The 21,615-nt window shown below is 40.4% G+C and overlaps 7 protein-coding genes across 10 annotated transcripts; 2 read left to right on the top strand and 5 right to left on the bottom strand.

The window, feature by feature from the left end:
* Window positions 1-502: 502 nt before the first annotated feature.
* On the bottom strand, window positions 503-3,737 carry LOC148172083 (zinc finger-containing ubiquitin peptidase 1-like). Of its 3 annotated transcripts, none has more exons than XM_088040532.1 (8): window positions 3,630-3,737; window positions 3,285-3,534; window positions 2,948-3,238; window positions 2,702-2,903; window positions 2,018-2,463; window positions 1,624-1,970; window positions 1,055-1,278; window positions 503-1,009 (listed from the first exon to the last, which is right to left on the bottom strand). In XM_088040532.1, exons 2-8 carry the CDS (start codon window positions 3,527-3,529, stop codon window positions 965-967), a joined length of 1,800 nt encoding a protein of 599 aa, XP_087896658.1. In that variant the 5' UTR covers window positions 3,530-3,534; window positions 3,630-3,737; the 3' UTR covers window positions 503-964. The 3 variants fall into 3 exon arrangements, with proteins under 3 accessions (XP_087896658.1, XP_087896659.1, XP_087896661.1); XM_088040533.1 differs by having other exon boundaries at window positions 3,285-3,582; window positions 3,630-3,734; XM_088040535.1 differs by having other exon boundaries at window positions 3,285-3,572; window positions 3,630-3,734.
* Window positions 3,738-3,743: 6 nt separating this feature from the next.
* LOC148172082 (mitochondrial 2-oxoglutarate/malate carrier protein-like) lies at window positions 3,744-5,314 on the top strand. Its single transcript, XM_088040537.1, has 4 exons — window positions 3,744-3,967; window positions 4,228-4,529; window positions 4,578-4,905; window positions 4,951-5,314. The coding sequence occupies exons 1-4, from the start codon at window positions 3,903-3,905 to the stop codon at window positions 5,177-5,179; spliced, it is 924 nt and encodes a 307-aa protein (XP_087896663.1). The 5' UTR covers window positions 3,744-3,902; the 3' UTR covers window positions 5,180-5,314.
* A 533-nt stretch (window positions 5,315-5,847) lies between these two features.
* Window positions 5,848-8,663, bottom strand: LOC148172081 (2-phosphoxylose phosphatase 1). Its single transcript, XM_088040687.1, has 5 exons — window positions 8,326-8,663; window positions 8,138-8,280; window positions 7,289-7,668; window positions 7,035-7,238; window positions 5,848-6,987 (listed from the first exon to the last, which is right to left on the bottom strand). Exons 1-5 carry the CDS (start codon window positions 8,561-8,563, stop codon window positions 6,489-6,491), a joined length of 1,464 nt encoding a protein of 487 aa, XP_087896813.1. The 5' UTR covers window positions 8,564-8,663; the 3' UTR covers window positions 5,848-6,488.
* A 344-nt stretch (window positions 8,664-9,007) lies between these two features.
* Rim2 (replication in mitochondria 2) lies at window positions 9,008-12,029 on the top strand. Of its 2 annotated transcripts, XM_088040689.1 has the most exons (5): window positions 9,008-9,093; window positions 10,452-10,612; window positions 10,667-10,756; window positions 10,923-11,182; window positions 11,317-12,029. In XM_088040689.1, exons 1-5 carry the CDS (start codon window positions 9,053-9,055, stop codon window positions 11,752-11,754), a joined length of 990 nt encoding a protein of 329 aa, XP_087896815.1. In that variant the 5' UTR covers window positions 9,008-9,052; the 3' UTR covers window positions 11,755-12,029. The 2 variants fall into 2 exon arrangements, with proteins under 2 accessions (XP_087896815.1, XP_087896814.1); XM_088040688.1 differs by having other exon boundaries at window positions 10,452-10,756.
* A 65-nt stretch (window positions 12,030-12,094) lies between these two features.
* On the bottom strand, window positions 12,095-14,346 carry LOC148172079 (protein-lysine N-methyltransferase SMYD4-like). The gene is made up of 3 exons (XM_088040686.1): window positions 13,936-14,346; window positions 13,029-13,894; window positions 12,095-12,549 (listed from the first exon to the last, which is right to left on the bottom strand). Exons 1-3 carry the CDS (start codon window positions 14,269-14,271, stop codon window positions 12,216-12,218), a joined length of 1,536 nt encoding a protein of 511 aa, XP_087896812.1. The 5' UTR covers window positions 14,272-14,346; the 3' UTR covers window positions 12,095-12,215.
* Window positions 14,347-14,674: 328 nt separating this feature from the next.
* LOC148172078 (protein-lysine N-methyltransferase SMYD4-like) lies at window positions 14,675-16,527 on the bottom strand. The gene is made up of 4 exons (XM_088042402.1): window positions 16,509-16,527; window positions 15,998-16,443; window positions 15,091-15,956; window positions 14,675-15,008 (listed from the first exon to the last, which is right to left on the bottom strand). The coding sequence occupies exons 1-4, from the start codon at window positions 16,525-16,527 to the stop codon at window positions 14,675-14,677; spliced, it is 1,665 nt and encodes a 554-aa protein (XP_087898528.1).
* A 3,061-nt stretch (window positions 16,528-19,588) lies between these two features.
* LOC148172077 (protein-lysine N-methyltransferase SMYD4-like) lies at window positions 19,589-21,325 on the bottom strand. The gene is made up of 3 exons (XM_088041656.1): window positions 20,929-21,325; window positions 20,025-20,887; window positions 19,589-19,927 (listed from the first exon to the last, which is right to left on the bottom strand). The coding sequence occupies exons 1-3, from the start codon at window positions 21,298-21,300 to the stop codon at window positions 19,591-19,593; spliced, it is 1,572 nt and encodes a 523-aa protein (XP_087897782.1). The 5' UTR covers window positions 21,301-21,325; the 3' UTR covers window positions 19,589-19,590.
* Window positions 21,326-21,615: the final 290 nt, after the last annotated feature.

Below are 21,615 nucleotides of genomic sequence, written 5' to 3'. Positions count from 1 at the left end.
TTCAAATGCAGGAATTACGCCACTGCCACGAGTTCTCTTATTTGTGTATTATTTTGGAAAACATTTCGACATCCCGTGCCAATTTACATAATTATTCTATTTGCGAGTGACCTTGCTTCGCCGAATTTCCTTTCCAAGGTTACAAATTTTCGTTTGGTTTTCCCTAATGCAAGTCGGTCACGTGTTTCATCACTCTTGAATACCTGTCCTGCACCCATTTAAATCAATCATAGCCGAGAATACGTAATTTGTTTACTGGCAACAAACAATTCCATTAAAGTTGATTCAACGGGCTGTCTACATAAATTACAATTGCGATGGAAAGTCAATTTTTATTAAAATACAGAGAGGTCGTGACTTTTTTTGATGTGACGTCACGCACACGCCTCGATCGTCGACCAATGAGAACAGGATATCGCGAAATCGGTCGTTGGCGTCATCGGGTCAACTTATCAAGGTTCAAATAAAAAAAAATTGAGATAAGGCTTGAGGAATAACACAATTATTGATCAATGAATCTTTAATAAACCATGACTTTTTAATTTGTACATTTGTATGAGGTGTATAGTTAAAATTCAATGGTGACAATAGTAAACAGAAATAACCTACGACTAGAGATAAAAAATCGAAACGAAGAGCGCAACAAGCGACAAAACTACAACAGTGTCAATAAAAATCAAACTCTAAAGCTCTTAGTCAAAATAGTTTTATCAACTGTAACAGTAATATCAACTTTAATATTGTTCAAGAATCACTCGATAGCAGGTGAGCCTACCTCAAACCTAAAAAAAATAAATTCTACGCTCACCCTTGCCTACGTATTGACATTTCGAGGCCATGAGATTAAAAAAACAGTGGCAAGAATCACACAACGCCTCAACAAGACCCTTTTAATAAATCTTTTAAATATGAACAGCAGAGGTGGTGAAAAGTGGATATTTTTGTCTCGGGGAACATCTCAACCTCACCGGTCCTGCGGAATCCGAGTGCCCCTCAAAATTTTACTTTGCTACAAAACCAATGCTATTTTAGCTCACTAAAACGTGACTCTCACCTGATATTGTTGCTCCGAATCGATGGTTCCAATAACCCCCACGACCTGGTACTGGCGCGCCTTCATCGCCGCCTCACTCTTACGCAAGAGGCGAAGAGCCACCGCCGAACTGTTCGTATCACCGAACTGCGCCATCTGTTGCGGGGAATGACTAGGGTCGAGGACGAGGAGGATAAGGCTACCGTCGCGGTGCACTTCGATGCCCATGATGGTCCGGCTGTGACCTGGAAAAATAACCAATTGTTTTATTATAAAAATCAAGTTTGAATATTTATTTATGGAAGAATGCAGCAAAAAAAGAAGGCCGAGCTGATGAATAATTATAGGGCATTGTTCCCCACAATGTTGTTGCGACAAACTGCTATTTTTATTAGAGTAATTAATAAAGTTCACTGATTAGGAAATCCACGATTTGCACGTCGCACCAAAGTCTAAAGTTTACTTAGCGGAACGCCACAAAGTCCGTTACTTATTGTAACGCTAATCAATCTAATTAGCCAACAAAAAAGTGTCAAAAAGCGTGCAAATAATGAGATAAACAAACTAAATCAAGTCGTTACTCCACCAACCTTGATGCTGCAGATACAGAGGGGGTGTGAACTCCCCACCAACGCTGTTTTCAAAGTACTTCAGCACCCAATTAAACAACTCGGGGTGACTGCCAGCCGGTCCCGTGGGCCTATGGAAATCAACCAGTTGACACTTGATCCTCAAAAACGACAATAACGTGACGACTTCCGTCGCCCCAATCCACTTCCTCGTGTTGACTAGACGACACCCCAACTGTTCCGAACCTTGGATGTCGAATCCCTGAGACCACGCTTGCTCGATGAGGTTCTGTAGCCGTGATATACTCGGTACGGAGCTACGAGGAGGTTTCTGGCCCTGCCAGAGTTTGTACAATCGCTCGTTATATCTGTAAACTCTACCTCAGTACTCAATAAAACAACCCCTGGGAATTACCCTGTGTGAGTTAAAAGGCTGGAAATGAGCATTTGAGTGTTTCTGTAGCCACATCCCCATCCCCGGTCGCCGTACGACGAAGCGTAGTGGTCGACACACGTGCAGAGGAGGGTGCGGACGACGTTGGCCGCGTTGGTACTCATGGCTCTAACACGAGGTACTATGCTTCTGGTCACGGAACTTCCGTCGTCAATACCGCAGCTTTCGGCGGCTCTGAGATCGAGGGTGCGCTCGTAGTAATCAGCGACGCTCATCTCACCTGCGTAGACTGCCCGTTGCATGTTGGTCACGGATTGCTCACGGAAGTTACCCTGATTGTCCATGCCGTATTGGGCTCGGAGCATCTCGAACTCGCGTTGCTCGCGTTCGCGCAACGCTGCTCGCTCGGCTGGTTGCGGCGAGCTCGCTGGAAAGTGTCCCTCGACATGACGAGCCGCCTCCTCACTCTACAAAACGCAAAAAACACGTTAGAGAGGTTCGACTGTAGTCGTTTTGTGTGTACATTGTTTCCAACACAATGAGTATTGATTTTTCAGCCGGCGTTTATGGTCATTGACTTGTATCGATTTTCGCCGCTGCCGCTGCCAAAAAGTGGGTTAGGCGAGATAAGTCAAAGAACTCGGAAAGCCTGTTAACTTATTAATGCGCCACGGATTGGGGGGTCCTAAAGTTTTTATGACTTACGTTAGTTTCGTTGTCGAGAACGATCCCACACACTGGACATAAATGAGTGGCTGGACTAGCGGGGGAAAGGACGTCTCTGTGTTCGATATTAACATGCAGTTCCAAGTCGGGAGGCGAATTAAAAGACTTGACACACAAAGGGCAGGAAAAAACCTCGCCGGTGGTGCTCCCCACTGATGGTGACGTCAAGTCAAAATGTCTCCTAGAAAAAAACAGTCAAATAATGTCTTCACGCTCTTTCCTCACCTGTTGACGTGCTCCTCCAGCTCGCTGGGACTGGTACTCGTGTAGCTGCACATCGGACACTGCAATTTCGGCGTTGTACTTTTGAGTTTCAGCGCAAGACTAGAACGTAAAGGTGATCCCTGGCCATGGCTCGAATTCTTCGGACTGAGTTCGCCGCCCCCGTTGACTTTCGGGGACAGATTAATGTTATTGACGCTCTTACCGCCGCTTATGTTATTAATGTTAGAGTGGCTGGGTAAAGACGGAAAGTTCCACTGGTGGCTCGACTCGCCGTTGAGACCGTTGTACTCACTGAAGAAAAAAACCTGATAACTGTGTCAATGGTGGAAAAGCGAACCTGGGGCTGACGTCATCGATGAAAGTCATCGTGGACTCCGACTCTGGAGTTAAATAGTCCAAATGGGCCTGATTGACGTGGAGAATAAGCTCGGCGGGGGACACTGCTGATAATTCGCAAAAGGGGCACACGGCATTGCCGTCAACATGCGCGGTCCGCGTGTGAGTCCTGAATTCGTCTTCACTTAACCCTTCCAAGCCGCAAATCTCGCAGGAATAGAAGAAATCCGGGATGTTACTCGCCATCCTGACTGGAAAACATTTTGAGGTTAGAATGCGGGAACGGGTCCTGAGGGAATCTACAAACATGAGCGACGATTAAAATGAGTGAAAATGCCCCCCTTACCTGCTTTTCCTGCGATTCTATCGTGATTTTGAGATTCATTTGACAGTTTAGTGACCTACTTCGGCAACCCGCATAGCAAATCTGCATAATGGATTGCCTAAGTTGGCAACATTGCCCCACCACGAAGTAAGGAAAAGTGAGCTTTTCCTCGCCGAGATGACCTTTATAACCTCTATAGCGACTAATCGTAAATAATCGCGGCGATTTGTTGAAAACCGTCGCACCAACGGGTCATTTTTAAGTGAAGTGTCGCCGTCATAAGTCGCAGTGACAATGGGGGACAACAAGGAGAAGACCATGCCCAAATACATCAAATTCCTCTTCGGGGGATGCGCAGGGTATGTACCATTCGACCCCCATATAGACGCAGTCCCGGAAGGCCAAATTTCCACTTTTGGCCCGCAGGGTTGGCAGACATGGCGCGCTAACTTCAAGCGTGTAAACCAGGGGTGGAAACCCAGGCCTTACCATCCACCCCATCCCACTTCTGTCTTTGTAAACTGTAATAATTACCACCTCTTTCCATCTAGATCAAATATTTACCCTTTAATTCGTGTTTTTTATGTTGGTACTACCCCGCGAATTTCAAATGTTCCAGAATGGGGGGCACCTTGTTCGTCCAGCCCCTGGATTTGGTCAAGAACCGGATGCAGCTTGCAGCCACCCAAAAAGAGCGTGCGACGTCGTTCCAAGTGGTCAGGACCATCATCGCCAAAGAGGGCTTCACGGCTTTATACAACGGACTTTCAGCGGGGTTGCTGCGACAAGCGACTTACACAACCACGCGCTTAGGGGTGTATTCATGGTTGTTCGAAACCTTTTCCGAAGAGGGTAGACCACCGAATTTCTTTCTCAAGGCGGCTCTCGGGATGGCGGCGGGCGTTTGCGGGGCGTTCGTAGGTACACACCGCCGCGACTCCCCCATTTTGTTCTAACAATAACACGCAGGTACCCCTGCGGAGGTGTCTTTAATTCGAATGACGTCCGATGGAAGATTACCAGCGAATGAAAGACGTAACTACAAGAGTGTGTTTGATGCTCTTATCAGGATAACACGTGAAGAGGGGTTGTTCACCCTTTGGAGAGGTGCCATTCCGACTATGGGAAGAGCCATGGTGGTCAATGCGGCGCAACTAGCGACTTACTCACAAGCCAAACAGATGTTGCTATCGACGGGATACTTCTCTGATGGAATTTTCCTTCATTTCAACGCGTCCATGATCTCGGGTTTGGTCACCACCGCCGCCTCCATGCCCGTGGATATCGCCAAAACAAGGTAACATCTACTTTGACGCGACTATTCACTTTTTTCCGTTTCCAGGATCCAAAACATGAAGACAATCGATGGAAAACCTGAATATACTGGAGCAATAGATGTCTTGGGCAAGATTATTAAGAACGAAGGTATTTTCGCGTTGTGGAAGGGCTTTACTCCGTACTACTTCAGACTGGGACCTCACACGGTCCTCACGTTCATTTTCTTGGAGCAGATGAACTCCAGCTATAACCGGATCGTCCTGGGGAAGACAGGATCCGGGGGCAATCTTTAATAGTTTGGAAAGGGTGGAAATAATACGCTTATGTACATTTATTTTTTTTAATTGTAAGGCGCCGCTTTTGTAATTGTAAATTCTGTTGACTCATTATGTAAGGACATTTTTAAAATAAACTGGAACCTTGGCTAAGTTATGCTGTTTTCCTGGTCACGTGTTGAGTAATTAAACGTTTAAATTAGCTTTTTTTAACAAATATGTGGAAACATTGTTTTAATGTGTGCTCTAGATTAAGTAAAAGTTAATGCTTTCATAATCAGTTTATTGCTTCCAATTTCGAACTGATTGATTGATTACGTCAGAGTTGTTGTGATAAAGAACGCGATAAGTGGCATTGTATTAAATTAGGTGATAATGACAATAAAAAACAAATCACGGATCAAAAGTGAAAAACACGAAAATATTTGTTTTTCGCGATATGCAACCAACAATACATCTTGTGGTAGTGGTTGCCTATAAATTTTGTCAAATTTCCAAAAAGTCCGCATGGTTCATTTTACGCACGTTAATGCGTTAATACCAAAACCTTTAATCACGTGAAATGCCTTTGCCAAAATATTTTAAGTGTCATTTACGCAATACACATGTCGAAAACAAATGATCACATTTGAGCCACTTCCTCGTCGCGTGTTCAAAGGTAAAATAAAATTCATCAAATTATATCTACAATTTTATTTTTGATAATTACACCAAAACAGGAACATACAAAAAGAAAAAAAAATACAAAAAATTCGAAGTTATAATTGTATAAATAGCTACACGTGAGATTACGTCGTTAAAATAATACAGAAAAAATAAGCGTCAAAATTTAAAGAGAGCAAAAATTATGCCTTGATTTGCACTCTCTTTGCTACTTTCGTTTTCCAGTTTTTTAACCAAAATTTCCTACGTATTTTGATTACCCGCTGTAAAATAACGTGTGATCCAATTTCCATTCGCAGTTGGCTTTGAAAAAATAGTAAAACCGCAGCATGGCCTGCTTAGGATGGAAATTGAATAGCTCACACGATTTCGGTGCATCAAGTTACCACTTGACCGAAAGTACGTCTAGCAGGCCTTGCAATTTTTTCAAAGTTGGTACCTCTGCCAAACGTTTCGGCCATGCGGTATTACATTTCCACTACAAATCAAAAGGAGACCTTTTAATCGCACGCCTTTTATTGCACGATCCGCGTCGTTTGATTAAAATTACAGAATCACATAAAGTTATCTACAGGAAGACTATAAAAAATAACGATACGCCACTGTCATAACCGATCAGTCTATAATCACAGTCTTGTAAACTTAACGAACGAAAATCACAGTCCTACTCACTTTTGCTACACGCGTCCTTAAAATTCGTAACATTTAAAGAAATGAAGTAGTCGTCATGAATGAATCTTACTATGTCTTCAATCTTACATAGGCTAACTTTATTTTCTAATAAAACGAGATCTTTACAAAAACTGACTTGTCTCGTGACGTCTCTACCATTGGACAACAATCGAAAGTAAATTCCTTTAGCCCCATTGTGGGACTCTTCGTAATTTTGATACACTTCGAAAACCACGCGAGCGCCATAACGTAATAAAAGCGGGTCGTTTTGGAGCCCGAGAGCTGTGGTCAGTTGTTCCACGGTGTGGTCATGACCGGAATAAAGTACCAGAAATGGACCGTTGTTGGAGACCATATGTAACATTTGTTGGACGATGTGGCGGATGAGACCATATGAGCGTAAAAGACAGAGTCTTTTCCAGTAGACGTTGCGCCATTTCTGGTAGTTCACCCAGTCAGTATAAGCAAAAACTCCGGCGACGTTCTGGCGTCTGGAAATTTACAATAAGAGTTGGTAGCACTGATATGAGAGACGTACTTGATACAGTTTGAGGGTGTTTCGCACGGAAGCCCACTACCGTGACACACGTAGGTTAAAAGCGCGTCTCTTACAGCATGTGGGTCCCCGCCAAGTCCCCCTTGTTCCGCCCCTGGAGAAAAGAGAGATCGGCCTGTGGATTCCGCCAGGAGCGCCACAGCAGGGTGGGATTTCAATTGGTGCGAAATCGACTTTTTTACTCCTCTAGAAACAAATCGTTATTATTGCGATAAGCTTTGTCATCACCGTCGTACTTCCAGAGTTTATCAGTGATGGGACACCCGCAGTCTTTAAAGCAAAAGTTCATCGACTGGCTCTCAAAAATCGGGAGTTTAGTGAGAGTCTCCGGGGGGACCAAACCGTACAAGAAAGACAGCGCCGACTGGAAAGTTCTCCTATAACGGGTGCTATAGACCAAGACTTCATTGGGTGTGAGGGAGTTGAGCTTGGGCCACACTTGAATGTAGGAGTCGTGGAGGAGTTGCCCCAACTTGAGGAGTTGATGGATGCCTTGCATTGTGAGTTGGCCCAGTTGGCATTGACGGGGGTGGGTCGGCAACAGAGGAAAATCGTGAAAGGGGCCCGGGCCTGTCCAGGGGGCGCGCCCCGACGCCGTCAAGTTGTGCAAATACGCCTAGAAAAAATGAGGAATGTTTGCCCGCAGCTCTAAAAGCGATTGTTTTTTTTTTCGTATTGTTAGATTGAATGTGACCTTGGCCACTGGAGCGCCGTTTCCGTCGACTTGTTACGCCACTGTGCAATGATGACAGTTGGCCAAATGTCATCACTCTTACCAACCTTAATTCGCGAGATCGTAAATCTTTCTAAAAATAGATTTAATTTAAAAATAACGCAATTTAATTACATGTTTAAATTCCATTGTAAACAAATCATAATAAACCGGTTACTTTCCGTTTTTTTCTAAAAATAGAAACAAATTATTGCGGATTGTTTCCTGGCGTTTTACGCGTTGGCGCTTCCAATTATGATTCAAATTTAACCCATGGACTCTGAAAATATCGTCGTCTCTCGTATATTTAGCACGAGAAAGTCGGATTAATCGCGAAACTTGTTTATCAGGTTTAGCTGCCAACTGTAAATACCTTGTAGGAGATGAATTTTTCGGTTTCGTCGGTGCCACAATTGACCGACGTTATGTTTCTAACGTGTTGCAAAGGGCCCCGATCGCCGTGTCGAATGAGGACGATGAGTCCTGTCATGACCCATTTTTTCGATTCCAGAGTCCCTAAGGATACAAGAGTGAGATTCGTTCAACGACAGCGAGATTTACCTTCGTCGCCTTCAGCAATCTCGTTGGGGAAATGACAAATTTTGAAAATCCGCCTCGTTTTGATATCATTGGCGAGATTATGGAACAACTCTGCATTGACCGAGGGCTCGGGGATTTTTTGTTTGGGCTCGAGAAATTTGTAGACTCCTGCGACGAGCAGCAGGATCCATATAATCATCAGCAGGTAACAATGGAGAGCTTTGTTGGGCATCCTGGGCAGGATTTCAACAAAAGTCATGACTTGGCCCCGGCTGACATAACCTCACTTATCTATTTACGCAATTGCCTGAGATAATCTAAAAATAAATCAAACAAACACTTGTTTACATAGTGTGCGGACTCGGAGTGAGCAGTTGGGTGCGCAAACTCGCCGCCGCTGCACGCCCCGAGTGCATCCGCAGCGAAAAATCGCGGAAATCCAGTGCACACTGGACAGTTGGTAATGAAACAATTGCCGGCGTTTAGGGTGTTTTTCCCACGACTGTCAACGAAGGGCGAAGGTACACTAGGACCGTAAACAGGGCCACGTGATCGCGGCATGCTCGCGAGTGGTGGTGGGAGACGAAAACAGTGTGGTATTTAAGAAATTTGTGAAATTTGAGGCCTACGCGCCAAGTGTCACGTCCACAGGGGTGCAACAGGGCCGGACTGGGCCAGGCATGCTGTATAAGTGCGTGGTTGTGTGTGTGCGTCGCGGCCCTTTAGGTTGAAGGGCCACTTACATGACATGTCTCAGAAGGATTCCGTCATACATCTGGTCGCCGGAGGGTAGGTAGTTGGTATAACTGACAACTTCAACACAAATCCATCAAAACGTCAAACGAAACGACCTAACCTAACATATTATATAAGTTTTGACGCGTGGACGCTGTAAACACATAGTTGGCGACAATCGCTGGTATAAATAAGTCATTCTTTTACAAGCATTGCGCAACTTTGGAAAATTTTGACACGATGGACAGTTTCCTCGATAATAAAACGATAAAACAACGTTGTTTACTCCAATTAACGGAACCAACACGTGACAGATTGTCTAATGTCAGTGTCACATTTGACAACACAGTGGCGTACCATTTCAATTTTGACCAAGAAAATGTTTATTGGGGAGTTGTTGGCAAGGAAAATCCAAATTAACAGCTGATACTTGACTCAGCCAAAAACAAGAGCGAATCATGACAACAAAAAAATATTGCATTGTTGCAGGTACTGTTTTTATACGCCGTGGTGGCAGGTCTGCCAACTTGTGACCCAGATTGTGCGGTCTACAATCCTGCTTTTGAAACAGTAGTTTTTGTCGATTGCCCCGTTTACAAACTAATCAGAATTTAATATTCCGCGATAAACAGGAAGCTTTTTTATAGACCTAGCAAACACTTTTTGTTGTCTTTATTATAATAAAACGCTTCCTGTTGGTATAATTTTTCCATTTTTTGAGAAAACATGACCTTTGAACATCAATATATAAACCCGTGGAGAATGTTTTTATTGTTGTTATAATTTTCAATAACACAGATAAAAGATAAGAAATGCTCATGTAGGATAATCGCCCCAAATTTGCGACGAATATAAGGTTGAGTATGTGTTCCAAGCAAGTGGAAAGAATTCTTTTGAACGTCTGTCACGGCTTGATAAATCAAGTTGGCTGCCAAATGCAGCGCTTGCAAAAATGTTTATATAGCGTTGGAGATTAAAGCTTGTAATCTAATGTTTTTACAGAATCACAAGCAGATCACTGGGCGAAACACGCAATAAACACACAGTGATAAAAGAATTTTTTTGGACTTCATTGTATTTAAGTCATGGGATTAACTCCCAACAAATTCGCTTCGTTTTGCACCATCAAACTAATACCCAGCGCTCGCTCATGTCAAATTAAATCGCCGTATCAAGTGCGTGGATTTATCTCATTCATTAGCACTTCCAGAGTGTTAAATCAACACCACTGCCATCACCATTATGTAAAAAGTAATTACCATTAAATATTAACACAACAATGCGCATTTTACGTTTCCTACATAAATATCGTCACATCTTATTACTGTAACAAGTTTGGTCACGCAAAACTCCTAATCGATAGTCGTGCATTTTGGACCTTGGAGCCGTATTGACATATCTCGTTGTTTTAGGGTGGCCGGAACCGTGGGGGCCATAGTAACATGCCCCCTCGAAGTGGTGAAGACTCGGCAGCAATCGTCGAATAGCGGCTTCCACCATTTGCCACAGATCGCACAGGAGCCTCCTGGTGGCTCGCGAACTACTTGTCGCACTGTCTATCCCGCACAGAGGCGTAGGTTATGGACCACTACTCGGCACAGCCGGCCTCAAGTTGTGGCTCTTTCAGGTTACGTGAGGTCCTCGACCAATAGTATGAGCATCGTCCAGTGTTTGAAGCACATTATAAAGTATGAAGGGCCGCTAGCGTTGTTCAAAGGTAAAGGAGAAGAGAGCTTAAAGCCCAGGAATGCTACGAGATATTTATTTTCGAGGATCCTTTCCTTCTTTTGCGTAAGAAAGGACCGTTATAGAGTAGACTTTATCTCATAGCACGCTATTAACTTTGCATGAAATCTCCCCCGCTGATCCGGAGAGTTTTCCAGGTCTTGGGCCGAACCTCATCGGCGTGGCTCCTTCCAGAGCCGTTTATTTTGCTACATATTCCCAGACGAAACTTTTCTGGAATGGACTGCTTCCTCCTGATTCCCCCATGGTGCATGTGTGCTCGGCCTCGTGCGCTGGGTTCGTCGCTAGTACCCTCACAAATCCCATCTGGTTTGTCAAAACGAGATTACAGCTCGATTTGAACAAAACCAGCGACATGACGGCTTTCGAATGCGTCCGTAGGATATATGCCAAATCGGTGAGTGATGCAAATACGTCTTGCGTAATAGGGAAGGTTGGAGGACTGACAATGCAAGGTCACGGGTGCATAGGTCGAAAGAATCTTCTTATCTCTTATCAGAATTGTGTACATTTTTGCGCTCTTTTTCGCAGGGCATCCGTGGTTTCTACAAAGGCATCACCGCCTCCTACATGGGCATCTCGGAGACCATTGTCCACTTCGTGATCTATGAGGCGATCAAAGCCGAGCTCATCCACCATCACCAATATTCCGTGCAGAAAAGTTCTAGGGACTTTTTAGAGTTCATGATGGCAGGCGCCGTTTCCAAAACCGTGGCTTCGTGCATCGCGTATCCGCACGAGGTTGCCCGAACGCGTCTCCGCGAAGAGGGTAGCAAATATACGGCCTTCTGGCAAACCCTAACTTTAGTTTTCAAAGAAGAGGGTGTCAGAGGGGTGTATAGGGGGCTCACGACGCAACTCGTGAGACAGATACCGAATACTGCCATCATGATGGCAACATATGAGGCTGTGGTTTATGTTCTGACGACGCGATTCGGAACAGAATTCTATGATAAAGAGGCGAACTAACAGGGTTCTAGTTGTCGATGTTAGAGATCTGTTGTTACGGTTAGGTTAAGTCGAAATTTATGGATGTAGTTGTTTGGTGTACAGTATTAGAGTTAGTTTTTGTTAAGAGATGATTCTGGTCATGATGTAGAGTTTAAGTTGTAAAAATTTCCTCGGAAGTTTTGTTTTGTTATTGACGGTGAATCGTTGAGTGAGTTTTGGAGAGATATTTTCTTATTGCTGTGCAAAGTTCTCTTGTACATATATGGCCAAGTTAAATATACTTTTTGTCTAAACTTGCGTCTCTGTTAGCTGCACTGCGGCTTAATCTCAGAGTCCAATAATACCCACTGTGAAAATAGTAAAAAATATATTGGTAACACAAAAACAAAGAAAACTCTCGAAAAAGTAAAATAATACTTGGTTGAGTATATAAAAAAACAAAAACTCCATTTTGGAGAGACGAAAATCACGAAGTAAAATCACTCTTCAGTTTTCTCCGTGTTGCTCTTACGCACAGTTGAGTAAATCTGAAAGCAGTTCACTACCAACTGTCTTAGAGTCCCAAAGTTCTTCACAGGGGCTTGTGGCTCAAGTTCTTTCAGTCTGCGAATAAAAGACGGCGCAATGGACCTTAGAAGATTGTGGTCGAATTGTAGTTGTGCTTGTGTAACACACATTAGAGGAATATAAAAGTCCTCGCTTAGCATATCAGTTGGCCAATCTTCTTCACAGGCTTTGCAAGTGCATTCAAAACTAAAATCCTGCAACAAGAGGCGTTGACGCTGCGCTTTTTCATTAGATGAATATGTTGTGCTGAAACGTAAACATAATATACAGTTGATTTAAGTTGAAAATGTCCACCCAAGGTCACAAATTTTAAAATTTTCATCGTGTAATTCGTTCCTGTTGCAAGTGTTGCAATGGCAGTGTTGTTTTGGCGTACAAAAGACGATCGTGTAATTTTTGTCATTGTAATGCGTCACAATTAAATTTGTTTGTTACCGTTTTTAAACAGCAATCGCATCTGAAGAAAATTTCACTTGACTTGGAGCATGTTTAAGGGCTCGCAGTAATTAATTACGTAACTTTGATGCACGGCAATTTTCATGGCAAAATTTATTTGTCACATTCTGGGGGTACCATGATGCCAACGATGTCATCTTAAAATTTCGAAAATTAATTTGTCAAAATTCCAATCTTATATAAAAAAATTACTGTCAAAGTAGACACTTGCAACCTAAACCTACTGTATCTTCCTTATTGTCCTCATTACACAATGGAAAAAAACTTACCCATAGGAAATGAAGCACTGCTCTCCTTTCTTAATGGTCGACAGAGCTCGCATAACCAGAGTGGACCCATTATGGTAAAAAAACACGTTAGGACAGCAGGAGTGATTGAAAAAACTGTACTCATGGTATATCCCATTACCATAAGCCACTATATCAAACTCAGTCTCCTTAGGTTCTAAGCGGCTTATAATAACCCCGTTCACGTGACCAACCAGGAAGGTCCAGTACAACAGCTCTTTAAAACTGTCCTCTGCATTTTTAATCTCTGTGAAGAAGTTCGTTTTTTCCTTGAAAAGTTTGAATACAAAAGCGGTTACGAAAGCTGTGGTAAATAGCCCCCTCTGCTTTTTAGGATCGTCTTCGTAGGTTTTTAAAGAAAAAATGTGGCGATATCGACCAAAGTCCCCAGTTTTGTGCTTTTCTACTAAAGCAGCCAGGGTAACTTTTACTCCTATGGTAAAATCCGGGTCAATGTACTGAACAATTGGGCACTCGTACTTATGGTAATCGCCGAAAGCCGTCTCTCGACATTTTTCATTACAGTATAAGAGTTTGGAGCAATTGGTGCAGGGAATCGGGTTGTAGCACAGAGCAAGACACTCGTGGCAGTAAACTGCAAAATCTTTCTTTACCACAGTCACCAGGGGCTTTTCCACCAGGAGGACCTCTCCAATTTCAATGTCTCTAGAAGCCACCATGTGTCTCCCAAACTGTTCAATGTCCTGTACTTGAAGACATCCTCCAGGTTCAACAGAATCTTGTACAGAATTCACTGGTTTGATCAGTTTCACGACTTTTTCGCGTCGGGAGAAAAGCTTGAATTTCAATTCCTCAGGATAACCGCTCTCAAGGGCCCTTTCAATATCCTAAAAACACTCATTACGAAGTCTACAGTCTTACAACTTACAGTCAAACACTCTGTATATAATCCCAGTTTTGCCAATACGGCGGACCTGTTCCCATAAGCTAGAGACATGAATTTCTCACTTTCGGCAAAGGCGATGCTACTAGTATAACACTCCAGAGCGTCGAAATAGCCCCCATTTTTGAAAAAAGTGTTGCCGAAGTTCCGCTTATTTAGAGACTTTTTGTTACTTTTTGAATAAAGTTGGGTTATGGTGTGATCAAAGCTGGCTTGATTTAGGCGCTTCAAGGCGAAGTTGACCCGTTCGAGATGAGTCTTGCATTTTTGAAAATCAGATTTTGAGGATTCATAGGCCTCTTTTGTTTCTTTGGAGTTCATTATATCGCCATAGAATTCTCACTTTAAGGTTAACATGAACTCACATGAACTTTTTTGTGCGACAGGCGTACCAACATTTTTGTTTAAATTTTTTGTACATTAATAAGAGTGAAAAAATAATAATTAATAATGTGTCTGTAACGCATGAATTTGTAATCAATACCATCCATCGTTATTTTTTATAGACTTTATTTATTTAATTATTTATTGAAATGTTTCAAAAAATCTCATTTCTACAAAGCAACTCTAATTTGAAACGTTATGTAAGAGAGAACACATTAAATATATTAGAACATAAAAACAAAAACAAGTCTGAAAAAAAAAACATAAAATATGTACTTTATATAATTATAAAAAAACAAAAGCTCCATTCTGGAAAAAAAACACGACCTAACATCATTATTTAGTTGTTCTTCGTAGTGCTTTCATTGCTCTTGCGTATCGTTTGGTTAACTAGAAGGCATTTCTGTAGCAAAACTTGTAAACACTTAAAGTTCTTCACAGGGGCGTGCGGTTCAAGTTCTTTGAGTTTGCGAATGAAACACGTTGCAAAAATTCGTAGACAACCGTAGTCAAGTCGCAACTGCGCCTGTTTAACATACTTAAAAGAATTACTAACTTCCTCGCTTGATTCCTCTTTTTGCCAATCTTCTTTACACGCTTGACATGTACAATTAAAACCGAAATACTTCAATAGGACCTGTTGTCTCTTCGTTTTCTCAATCCAGTAGGTGCTTCTAAAAAAAATAAACGAAATACTCATCACTTCTTATCGGCCATATTACATAATATTTAATACACTTTGAATAAAGAACTTACCCATAGGAAATAAAGCACTGTTCACCCTTTTTGATAGTTGACTGAGCTCGTACAATAATAGTGGGTCCATCATGGTAAAAAAATGCATTGGGGCAGCAGGAGTGATTGAAGAAACTGTACTCATGGTACAATGCGATGGCATAACATACTATATCATCTGCAGACTCCCCGAAATCCAAGCGACTGATATTAACCCCGTTCACTTGACCAATCAGGAATGTTCGGTACAACAGTTCCTTGAAACTATCCTCAGCATCTTTAATCTCTGTGAAAAAGTTTGTTTTATTTTTGAAGAGTCTGAAAATAAAAGCAGTTGCAAAAGAGGTAGAAAACAGTTCCTTCCGCGTTCTAACGTCGTCTTCATGGGTTTGTAAAGAAAAGATATGGCGGTATCGACCAAAGTCCCCAGTTGTGTGCTTTTCCACCAAAGCAGCAACGGTGATTTTCACAGATATGACAAACTCAGAGGCAATGGCCTCCCAAATGGGGCACTCGTACTTGTGATATGCATCGAAAGCCGCCTCTTGACATTTTTCGCTACAGTATAAGAGTTTGGAGCAGTTGGTGCACGGAATCGGGTTGTAGCACAGAGCAAGACACTCGTGGCAGTAGAGTGTGCAATCTTTTTTTATTAGAAGTCCTATGGGCTTTTCCACTAGGATAACCTCGCCAATTTCAATGTCTTTAGTAGCTACTATGTGTCTGCCGTACTTTTCGTTCTCCTGTACTTGAAAACATCCTCCAGGTTCAATAGAATCTTGTACTAAATTCACTGGTTTGATTAGTTTCACAACTTTTTCGCGTCGGGCAATAAGTTTGAATTTCAGTTCTTCTGGATAATCACTCTCAAGGGCCCTCTCAATATCCTACAAACACACATCACGAAGTTTTCATATTTTGAACTTACAGTCAGACATTCTGAGTAAAATCCCAGTCTTGCCAATACGGCGGATCTGTTGGCATAACCTAGAGAAATGAATTTCCCACTTTCTGCTAAGGCGATGGTAACAGTATAACACTCCAGGGCGTCCCAATAGTCACCATTTTTGAAAAAAGCGTTCCCAGAATCCCGCATGTTTAAGGACTTTTTGTTACTTTTTAAATGATTTTGGGTTAGGGTGAATTCACAGCCTACTTGAATCTGGCGTTTCAACACAAAATTAACGCGTTCGAGAGAGGTTTTGCATTTTTTAAATTTCGTTTTCGTGGCTTCATAGGCCAAGTTTAATACGGATAAATTCATTGTTTTATCACTGGATTCACTAAATTCTCGCTTTACATTAACGGTAAACAGCTTGAATTTTTTTTGTTTCATGTGTGCCAACCTAACATTCCCAGGGATCTCCTTCAGGACTTGAAGCAAGAAAAATTTGGAAAAGATAAAGAAACATTTATCTACTTATATAACTAGTATTTACCATAATAAGGACCAAACATATGTTTTTTTGTTATTTATTATTTACAGAAAAACCTGAAGGTGTAATGTTAGTTGCCTATCCAGATGGTTAAGTTCTTTCATAAAAAGTATGACTTCTATTGTAAATATCAATTCTTCAGAATTGCATCTAAAAATTCAAGTTTTTTTCTTTTCAGATTAAAATTATATGTCAAGCAAAAATACTTGAAAAAGAAAAACTTTAATGCAAAATAAATGATTATAAATATAAAGTGTTTATTAATTTTTTCTGTGTAAATAAGAATAATAAACTTCTTAATTTGTCAATTTACACCTTAGAAGAACAGATTATTAAACTCTGACATAATATTCACCACTTACTTATTGTTTTATGTAATGCTCCTAATAACTAGAAACTTATTTACATGGAAAATCTTCATTTTCTAGGAAAATGTTGCGGATAGCAAAAAAACAAATAGAAGAACTATTTATATTTAGGAGTGCTCATTTATATAAGTGTCCCAGAACTCGCGCCCCAAAAAGAAAGGGCTTATGAAGGCAACAACCTTCAAGATTGGAAAACATTAATACAGATTCTGCAAATAGTATAAAATATATTGGAACATAAAAACGTAAAAAAGTCTTAAAAAACTACAAAAAAATACCATTATAAAAAACAAAAGTTTTTCTTTTGATCTTCTTCGGTCAGTAATGTTGCTTTTTACCGGCCACATTACATGATAAACTTTGAATAAAGAACTTACTCATAGGAAATAAAGCATTGTTCACCCTTTTTGATAGTTGACTGAGTTGACTTAGTGAGAATTATCGAGAGAAATACAGAGTGTCCGGAAAGTGGCGCACCACCTTGAAAGGGGGTAATTGGGTGATCCCCTAGAGCACCAAAAAAATGTTAAAAAAAATTCCAGACTCTCTGTTTTCGCAGGAGAACCAAAAGAAAATTAGGAAAATGGCAACATTGCTGAACTGTTCCCCCAATAATTTAAATTTATAGTATTCAAAGCCATAGTAACGATGCTGTTGTATTGTTGGCGTTAGTCTGGTCGGCTCATGAACGAGTAATGTAACTATGGTTTCATGTGAACGATGCCACACTGATCGAGATTGTTGATTCTCAAATTTTGTTAACAGTTTTCAGGCATTTCTTACAAGATTTTTTCGATTTTTTTTTCACCATGCCTTTGCGCAAAATGTCCTTTAGATAACAAATTTATTTGAACCTAAAATTATTGCTCAGAAATCGTTAATTTTGGCAATTAACTTTTACTCTTCAATCCCTCATATCTCGAAAAATTGAAGACATGGATTTTTTTTAATTTTTTTTCGGTGATCCATGGCATTGTCCGCTGATACAGTTTTACGGTGGTGCATGACTTTCCGGACACCCTGTATAGAAGAACTATATTCAGGAGTACTCAATTATAGTTTAGGCAAAGTTTAGTGTTGATTTGGAAACTTTCATGTTTGTTTGGTGTGGAACACTGAAGGCGCTAAATGCCTATGCTGTGAAACCATCTGAGCAACACGCCAGTTGGATAACGAGTAAAACCAAATGGTGGATGCGCCGGGTTATAATAACTTTTTTAGGCGACTTAAACTGAAAATGAAATTTTTAGGCCTCAAAAGCGGCCTAAAAGTGAGTCTTTTCTGGCCGCAAACATTTTCGGCCGATCTGTGGTGGCGCCATCTATCCATAGTTTTGCATATTACATCAAGATACCGACATTACCCTCAATTTTATAATTATTTGGGTAAAATCAAATTGACAAACTGCTCAATCGACAAAGTGCAACAAAGGCGTGTTGAATTATTGAAAATGAACATGGATAGCAGTGCTGCTACAACAACATCAAAAAGCACATCAAATCTAATTCATACAAATTATGAAGCTTCACATGCCGAAGCTGCAATTGTAAATAAAAAAAATATAAACTTTTCGAAAGGATTCATAAATATTTCCAATTATTCAGTTGTTATAAATGATTAAATCAATAAATCATAAGTAAAAATTAATTACCTTGTAAATTTAATAATGTTTAAAAAATCTTGTGTGTAACGCGGCCAAAAAGTGTCATTTTGCCCTCGCCTATCGCCTCGGCCATTAAAAAAAAGCTTGGCCAAAAAAGAAACACTTTTTGGCCTTGGTACACAAATAACTATTATTTAAAATACTTGCATGTGATGAGCTTGAATTTCAATTCCTAAAGATAACCGATTTCAAAAGCTCTTTCACAATGGTAAAAACACTCATGAAGCAGTCCACAAACCCTAGAACTAACAGTCAAACACTCTGTACATAATCAGAAAATTTCATATCCACAAACCTTCAAGATTTTTAACTCTAATTTGAAACGTTATGTAAGTGAAAACATTAATACAAACTCTGCAAATAGTATAAAATATATTAGAACATAAAACATAAACAAGTCTGGAAAAACTATAAAATAATACAATTTTAAAAAAACAAAAGCTTTATTCTGGAGAAAAAAATCACGACGTAACATCATTTAGTTGTTCTTCATAGTAGTTTAATTGCTCTTGGGTATAGTTTGGTTAACTAGAAAGCATTTCTGTAGCAAAATTTGCAAAGCCCCAAAGTTCTTCACAGGGGCGTGCGGTTCAAGTTCTTCGAGTTGGCGAATGAAAGATATTGCAAAAAATCGCAGACAATCGTGGTCACGTCGCAATATACTCATATCAATATACTTTAAAAAATTACTAACTGATAAGATAGTACATATTGTATCATGTTACTTACTCATTCATGTAATTTGTAATTGATACCATCCATCGTTATCTTTTGTATAGACATTTATTTAATAAAAATATTCTTATGAAGGTTATATTGTTAACTGCCTATGCACAAATTGTTTCAAAAATCTCATATCTACATACTTTCAAGCTTTTTTATTGCAATTTGTAACATATCCAATGGGAAAACAATAACACAGACTGTGAATAGTATAAAAATATATTGGAACATAAAAACAGAAAAGTCTTAAAAAAGCATAAAATATGTAATACAGATTATAAACAAACAAAAACTACATTTTGGAGAACAAAATTACGGCGAACGTCATAATTTAGTTTTTCTTCGTGCTGCTTTCATTGCTCTTGCGTACAGTTTGGTTAACATAAAAACATTTCTCTAGCAAAAGTTGTAAAGTCCTAAAATTCTTCACAGGGGCATGTGGTTCAAGTTCTTTGAGTTGGCGAATAACAAACAGTGCATACATACGCAGACGATCGCGATCAAGTTGTCTCTGAGCGTGTTCAACACAAATTGAAAGAATACTAACGTCACCGCTTATTGATTCCTCTTCTTGCCAATCTTCTTCACACGCTCGGCATGTACAATGAAAATTAAAATTTTTCAGTAGGATCTGTTGTCTCTTCGCCTTCTTAGTCGAGTAGGAGTTGCTAAAAAGGATAAACGAAATACTCGGTGATCTTCTTCTGTCAGTAATGTGCTTCTTACCGGCCACATTACATAATATACATTGAATAAAAAACTTACCCATAAGAAATGAAGCACTGTTCACCCTTTTTGATAGTTGACTGAGCTCGTACGATGAGAGTGGATCCATCATGGTAAAAAAATGCGTTGGGACAGCACGAGTGATTGAAGAAACTGTATTCATGGTACAATCCGAAAGCGTAAGATACTAGATCTTTAGATTCCCCAAGATCGAAGCGACTGATAGTAACTCCGTTCACTTGGCCAACCAGTAATGTCCGGTACAACAGTTCCTTAAAACTATCCTCAACATTTTTAATGTCTGTGAAAAAGTTTGTTTTATCTTTGAAGAGTTTGTAAATTAAAGCAGTTGCAAATGGGATGAAAAACAGTTCCATCGGAGTTTTAGCGTCGTCTTCATTAGTTTTTAAAGAAAAGATATGGCGGTATCGACCAAAGTCTCCAGTTGTGTGCTTTTCCACCAACGCAGCGACAGTGATTTTCACCGCTATGGCAAGTTCACACTCAATGGACTCCAAAACGGGGCACTCGTACTTGTGATGTGCACCGAAAGCCGCCTCTTGACATTTTTCGCTACAGTATAAAAGTTTTGAGCAGTTGGTGCAGGGAATCGGGTTATAGCACAAAGCAAGACATTCGTGGCAGAAGACTGTAAAATCTTTTTTTAAATGAAGCCCTATAGGCTTTTCCACTAGGAGAACCTCGCCAATTTCAATGTCTTTAGTAGCCACTATATGTCTGCCGTACTTTTCGTTCTCCTGTACTTGAAAACATTCTCCAGGTTCAACAGAATCTTGTACTAAATTCAATGGTTTGATTAGTTTCACAACTTTTTCACGTCGGGCAATAAGCTTGAATTTCAATTCCTCTGGATAATCGTTCTGAAGAGCCCTCTCAATATCCTAAAAACACACATCACGAAGCTTTCAAATTTTAAACTTACCGTCAGACATTCTGTATTAAACCCCAGTCTTGCCAACACTGCGGATCTGTTGGCATAACCCAGAGAAATAAATTTTCCACATTCTGCTAGGGCGATGGTAACAGTATAGCAGTCCAGAGCGTCCCAATAGTCACAATTTTTAAAAAAAGCATTCCCAGAAGTCCGCGCGTTGAAGGACTTTTTGTTACTTTTTGAAAAACTTTGATTTAGGGTGTGTTTACAACCTGCTTGATTCTGGTGCTTCAACACCAAGTTAACGCGTTCGAGAGAGGTTTTGCATTTTTTAAATTCGGGTTTCGTGGCTTCGTAGGCCGAATTCAACACGGGTAAATTCATTGTATTCACTGGATTCACTAAATTCTCGGTGTACATTAACGCTAAATGGGAAATACCACAATATACTGTTCACAGACTTTTACATTTGTGCCAACCTAATATTCTCAGGGATTTTGATTGAAAACTTAAACCAATACAAACTTTTTAAATAAAGATGGAAAAAAATATATAATTATTGAAAAAAATACATTATTAATTTATATAACGAGTAATTATTAGCACCACCCATACAATTCTTTTTTTATTAATATAATTCGAAAAAAATAATAATACAGAAGTGTAATGTTGGTTGCCTATCCACACGTTTAAATCTTATTTCCACAAAAAGTCAAACTCAAGTTTTCAACGTGC

Source organism: Gnatocerus cornutus, chromosome 7 (genome assembly GCF_029298725.1).
Source record: "Gnatocerus cornutus isolate USDA-ARS CGAHR chromosome 7, icGnaCorn1.1, whole genome shotgun sequence".
In the NCBI taxonomy this organism is placed as follows: Eukaryota; Metazoa; Arthropoda; class Insecta; order Coleoptera; family Tenebrionidae; genus Gnatocerus; species Gnatocerus cornutus.
Note: the sequence above shows the minus strand (reverse complement) of the source record. Positions and strands in the feature narration are given on the sequence as shown.

What these genes read in the sequence shown, in the direction of transcription:
- LOC148172081 (XM_088040687.1), bottom strand. Translation starts at nt 8,563, where the DNA reads ATGACTTTTGTTGAAATCCTGCCCAGGATGCCCAACAAAGCTCTCCAT. An exon ending in ATCACTGATAAACTCTGGAA is followed by an intron (nt 7,239 to 7,288) that starts GTACGACGGTGA and finishes ATTTGTTTCTAG; the next exon opens with AGGAGTAAAAAAGTCGATTT. An exon ending in ACACCCTCAAACTGTATCAA is followed by an intron (nt 6,988 to 7,034) that starts GTACGTCTCTCA and finishes GTAAATTTCCAG; the next exon opens with ACGCCAGAACGTCGCCGGAG.
- LOC148172079 (XM_088040686.1), bottom strand. Translation starts at nt 14,271, where the DNA reads ATGAACTCCAAAGAAACAAAAGAGGCCTATGAATCCTCAAAATCTGAT. An exon ending in TATATACAGAGTGTTTGACT is followed by an intron (nt 13,895 to 13,935) that starts GTAAGTTGTAAG and finishes GAGTGTTTTTAG; the next exon opens with GATATTGAAAGGGCCCTTGA. An exon ending in CAGTGCTTCATTTCCTATGG is followed by an intron (nt 12,550 to 13,028) that starts GTAAGTTTTTTT and finishes TTTACGTTTCAG; the next exon opens with CACAACATATTCATCTAATG.
- LOC148172082 (XM_088040537.1), top strand. Translation starts at nt 3,903, where the DNA reads ATGGGGGACAACAAGGAGAAGACCATGCCCAAATACATCAAATTCCTC. An exon ending in CTCTTCGGGGGATGCGCAGG is followed by an intron (nt 3,968 to 4,227) that starts GTATGTACCATT and finishes CAAATGTTCCAG; the next exon opens with AATGGGGGGCACCTTGTTCG. An exon ending in GTGGATATCGCCAAAACAAG is followed by an intron (nt 4,906 to 4,950) that starts GTAACATCTACT and finishes TTCCGTTTCCAG; the next exon opens with GATCCAAAACATGAAGACAA.
- Rim2 (XM_088040688.1), top strand. Translation starts at nt 9,053, where the DNA reads ATGTCTCAGAAGGATTCCGTCATACATCTGGTCGCCGGAGG. An exon ending in ATACATCTGGTCGCCGGAGG is followed by an intron (nt 9,094 to 10,451) that starts GTAGGTAGTTGG and finishes TCGTTGTTTTAG; the next exon opens with GGTGGCCGGAACCGTGGGGG. An exon ending in GTAGGATATATGCCAAATCG is followed by an intron (nt 11,183 to 11,316) that starts GTGAGTGATGCA and finishes TCTTTTTCGCAG; the next exon opens with GGCATCCGTGGTTTCTACAA.
- LOC148172083 (XM_088040532.1), bottom strand. Translation starts at nt 3,529, where the DNA reads ATGGCGAGTAACATCCCGGATTTCTTCTATTCCTGCGAGATTTGCGGC. An exon ending in TTCTCGACAACGAAACTAAC is followed by an intron (nt 2,464 to 2,701) that starts GTAAGTCATAAA and finishes TGCGTTTTGTAG; the next exon opens with AGTGAGGAGGCGGCTCGTCA. An exon ending in AGCCTTTTAACTCACACAGG is followed by an intron (nt 1,971 to 2,017) that starts GTAATTCCCAGG and finishes TAGAGTTTACAG; the next exon opens with ATATAACGAGCGATTGTACA.
- LOC148172078 (XM_088042402.1), bottom strand. An exon ending in TTTACTCAGAATGTCTGACT is followed by an intron (nt 15,957 to 15,997) that starts GTAAGTTCAAAA and finishes GTGTGTTTGTAG; the next exon opens with GATATTGAGAGGGCCCTTGA. An exon ending in CAGTGCTTTATTTCCTATGG is followed by an intron (nt 15,009 to 15,090) that starts GTAAGTTCTTTA and finishes TATTTTTTTTAG; the next exon opens with AAGCACCTACTGGATTGAGA.
- LOC148172077 (XM_088041656.1), bottom strand. Translation starts at nt 21,300, where the DNA reads ATGTACACCGAGAATTTAGTGAATCCAGTGAATACAATGAATTTACCC. An exon ending in TTAATACAGAATGTCTGACG is followed by an intron (nt 20,888 to 20,928) that starts GTAAGTTTAAAA and finishes GTGTGTTTTTAG; the next exon opens with GATATTGAGAGGGCTCTTCA. An exon ending in CAGTGCTTCATTTCTTATGG is followed by an intron (nt 19,928 to 20,024) that starts GTAAGTTTTTTA and finishes TATCCTTTTTAG; the next exon opens with CAACTCCTACTCGACTAAGA.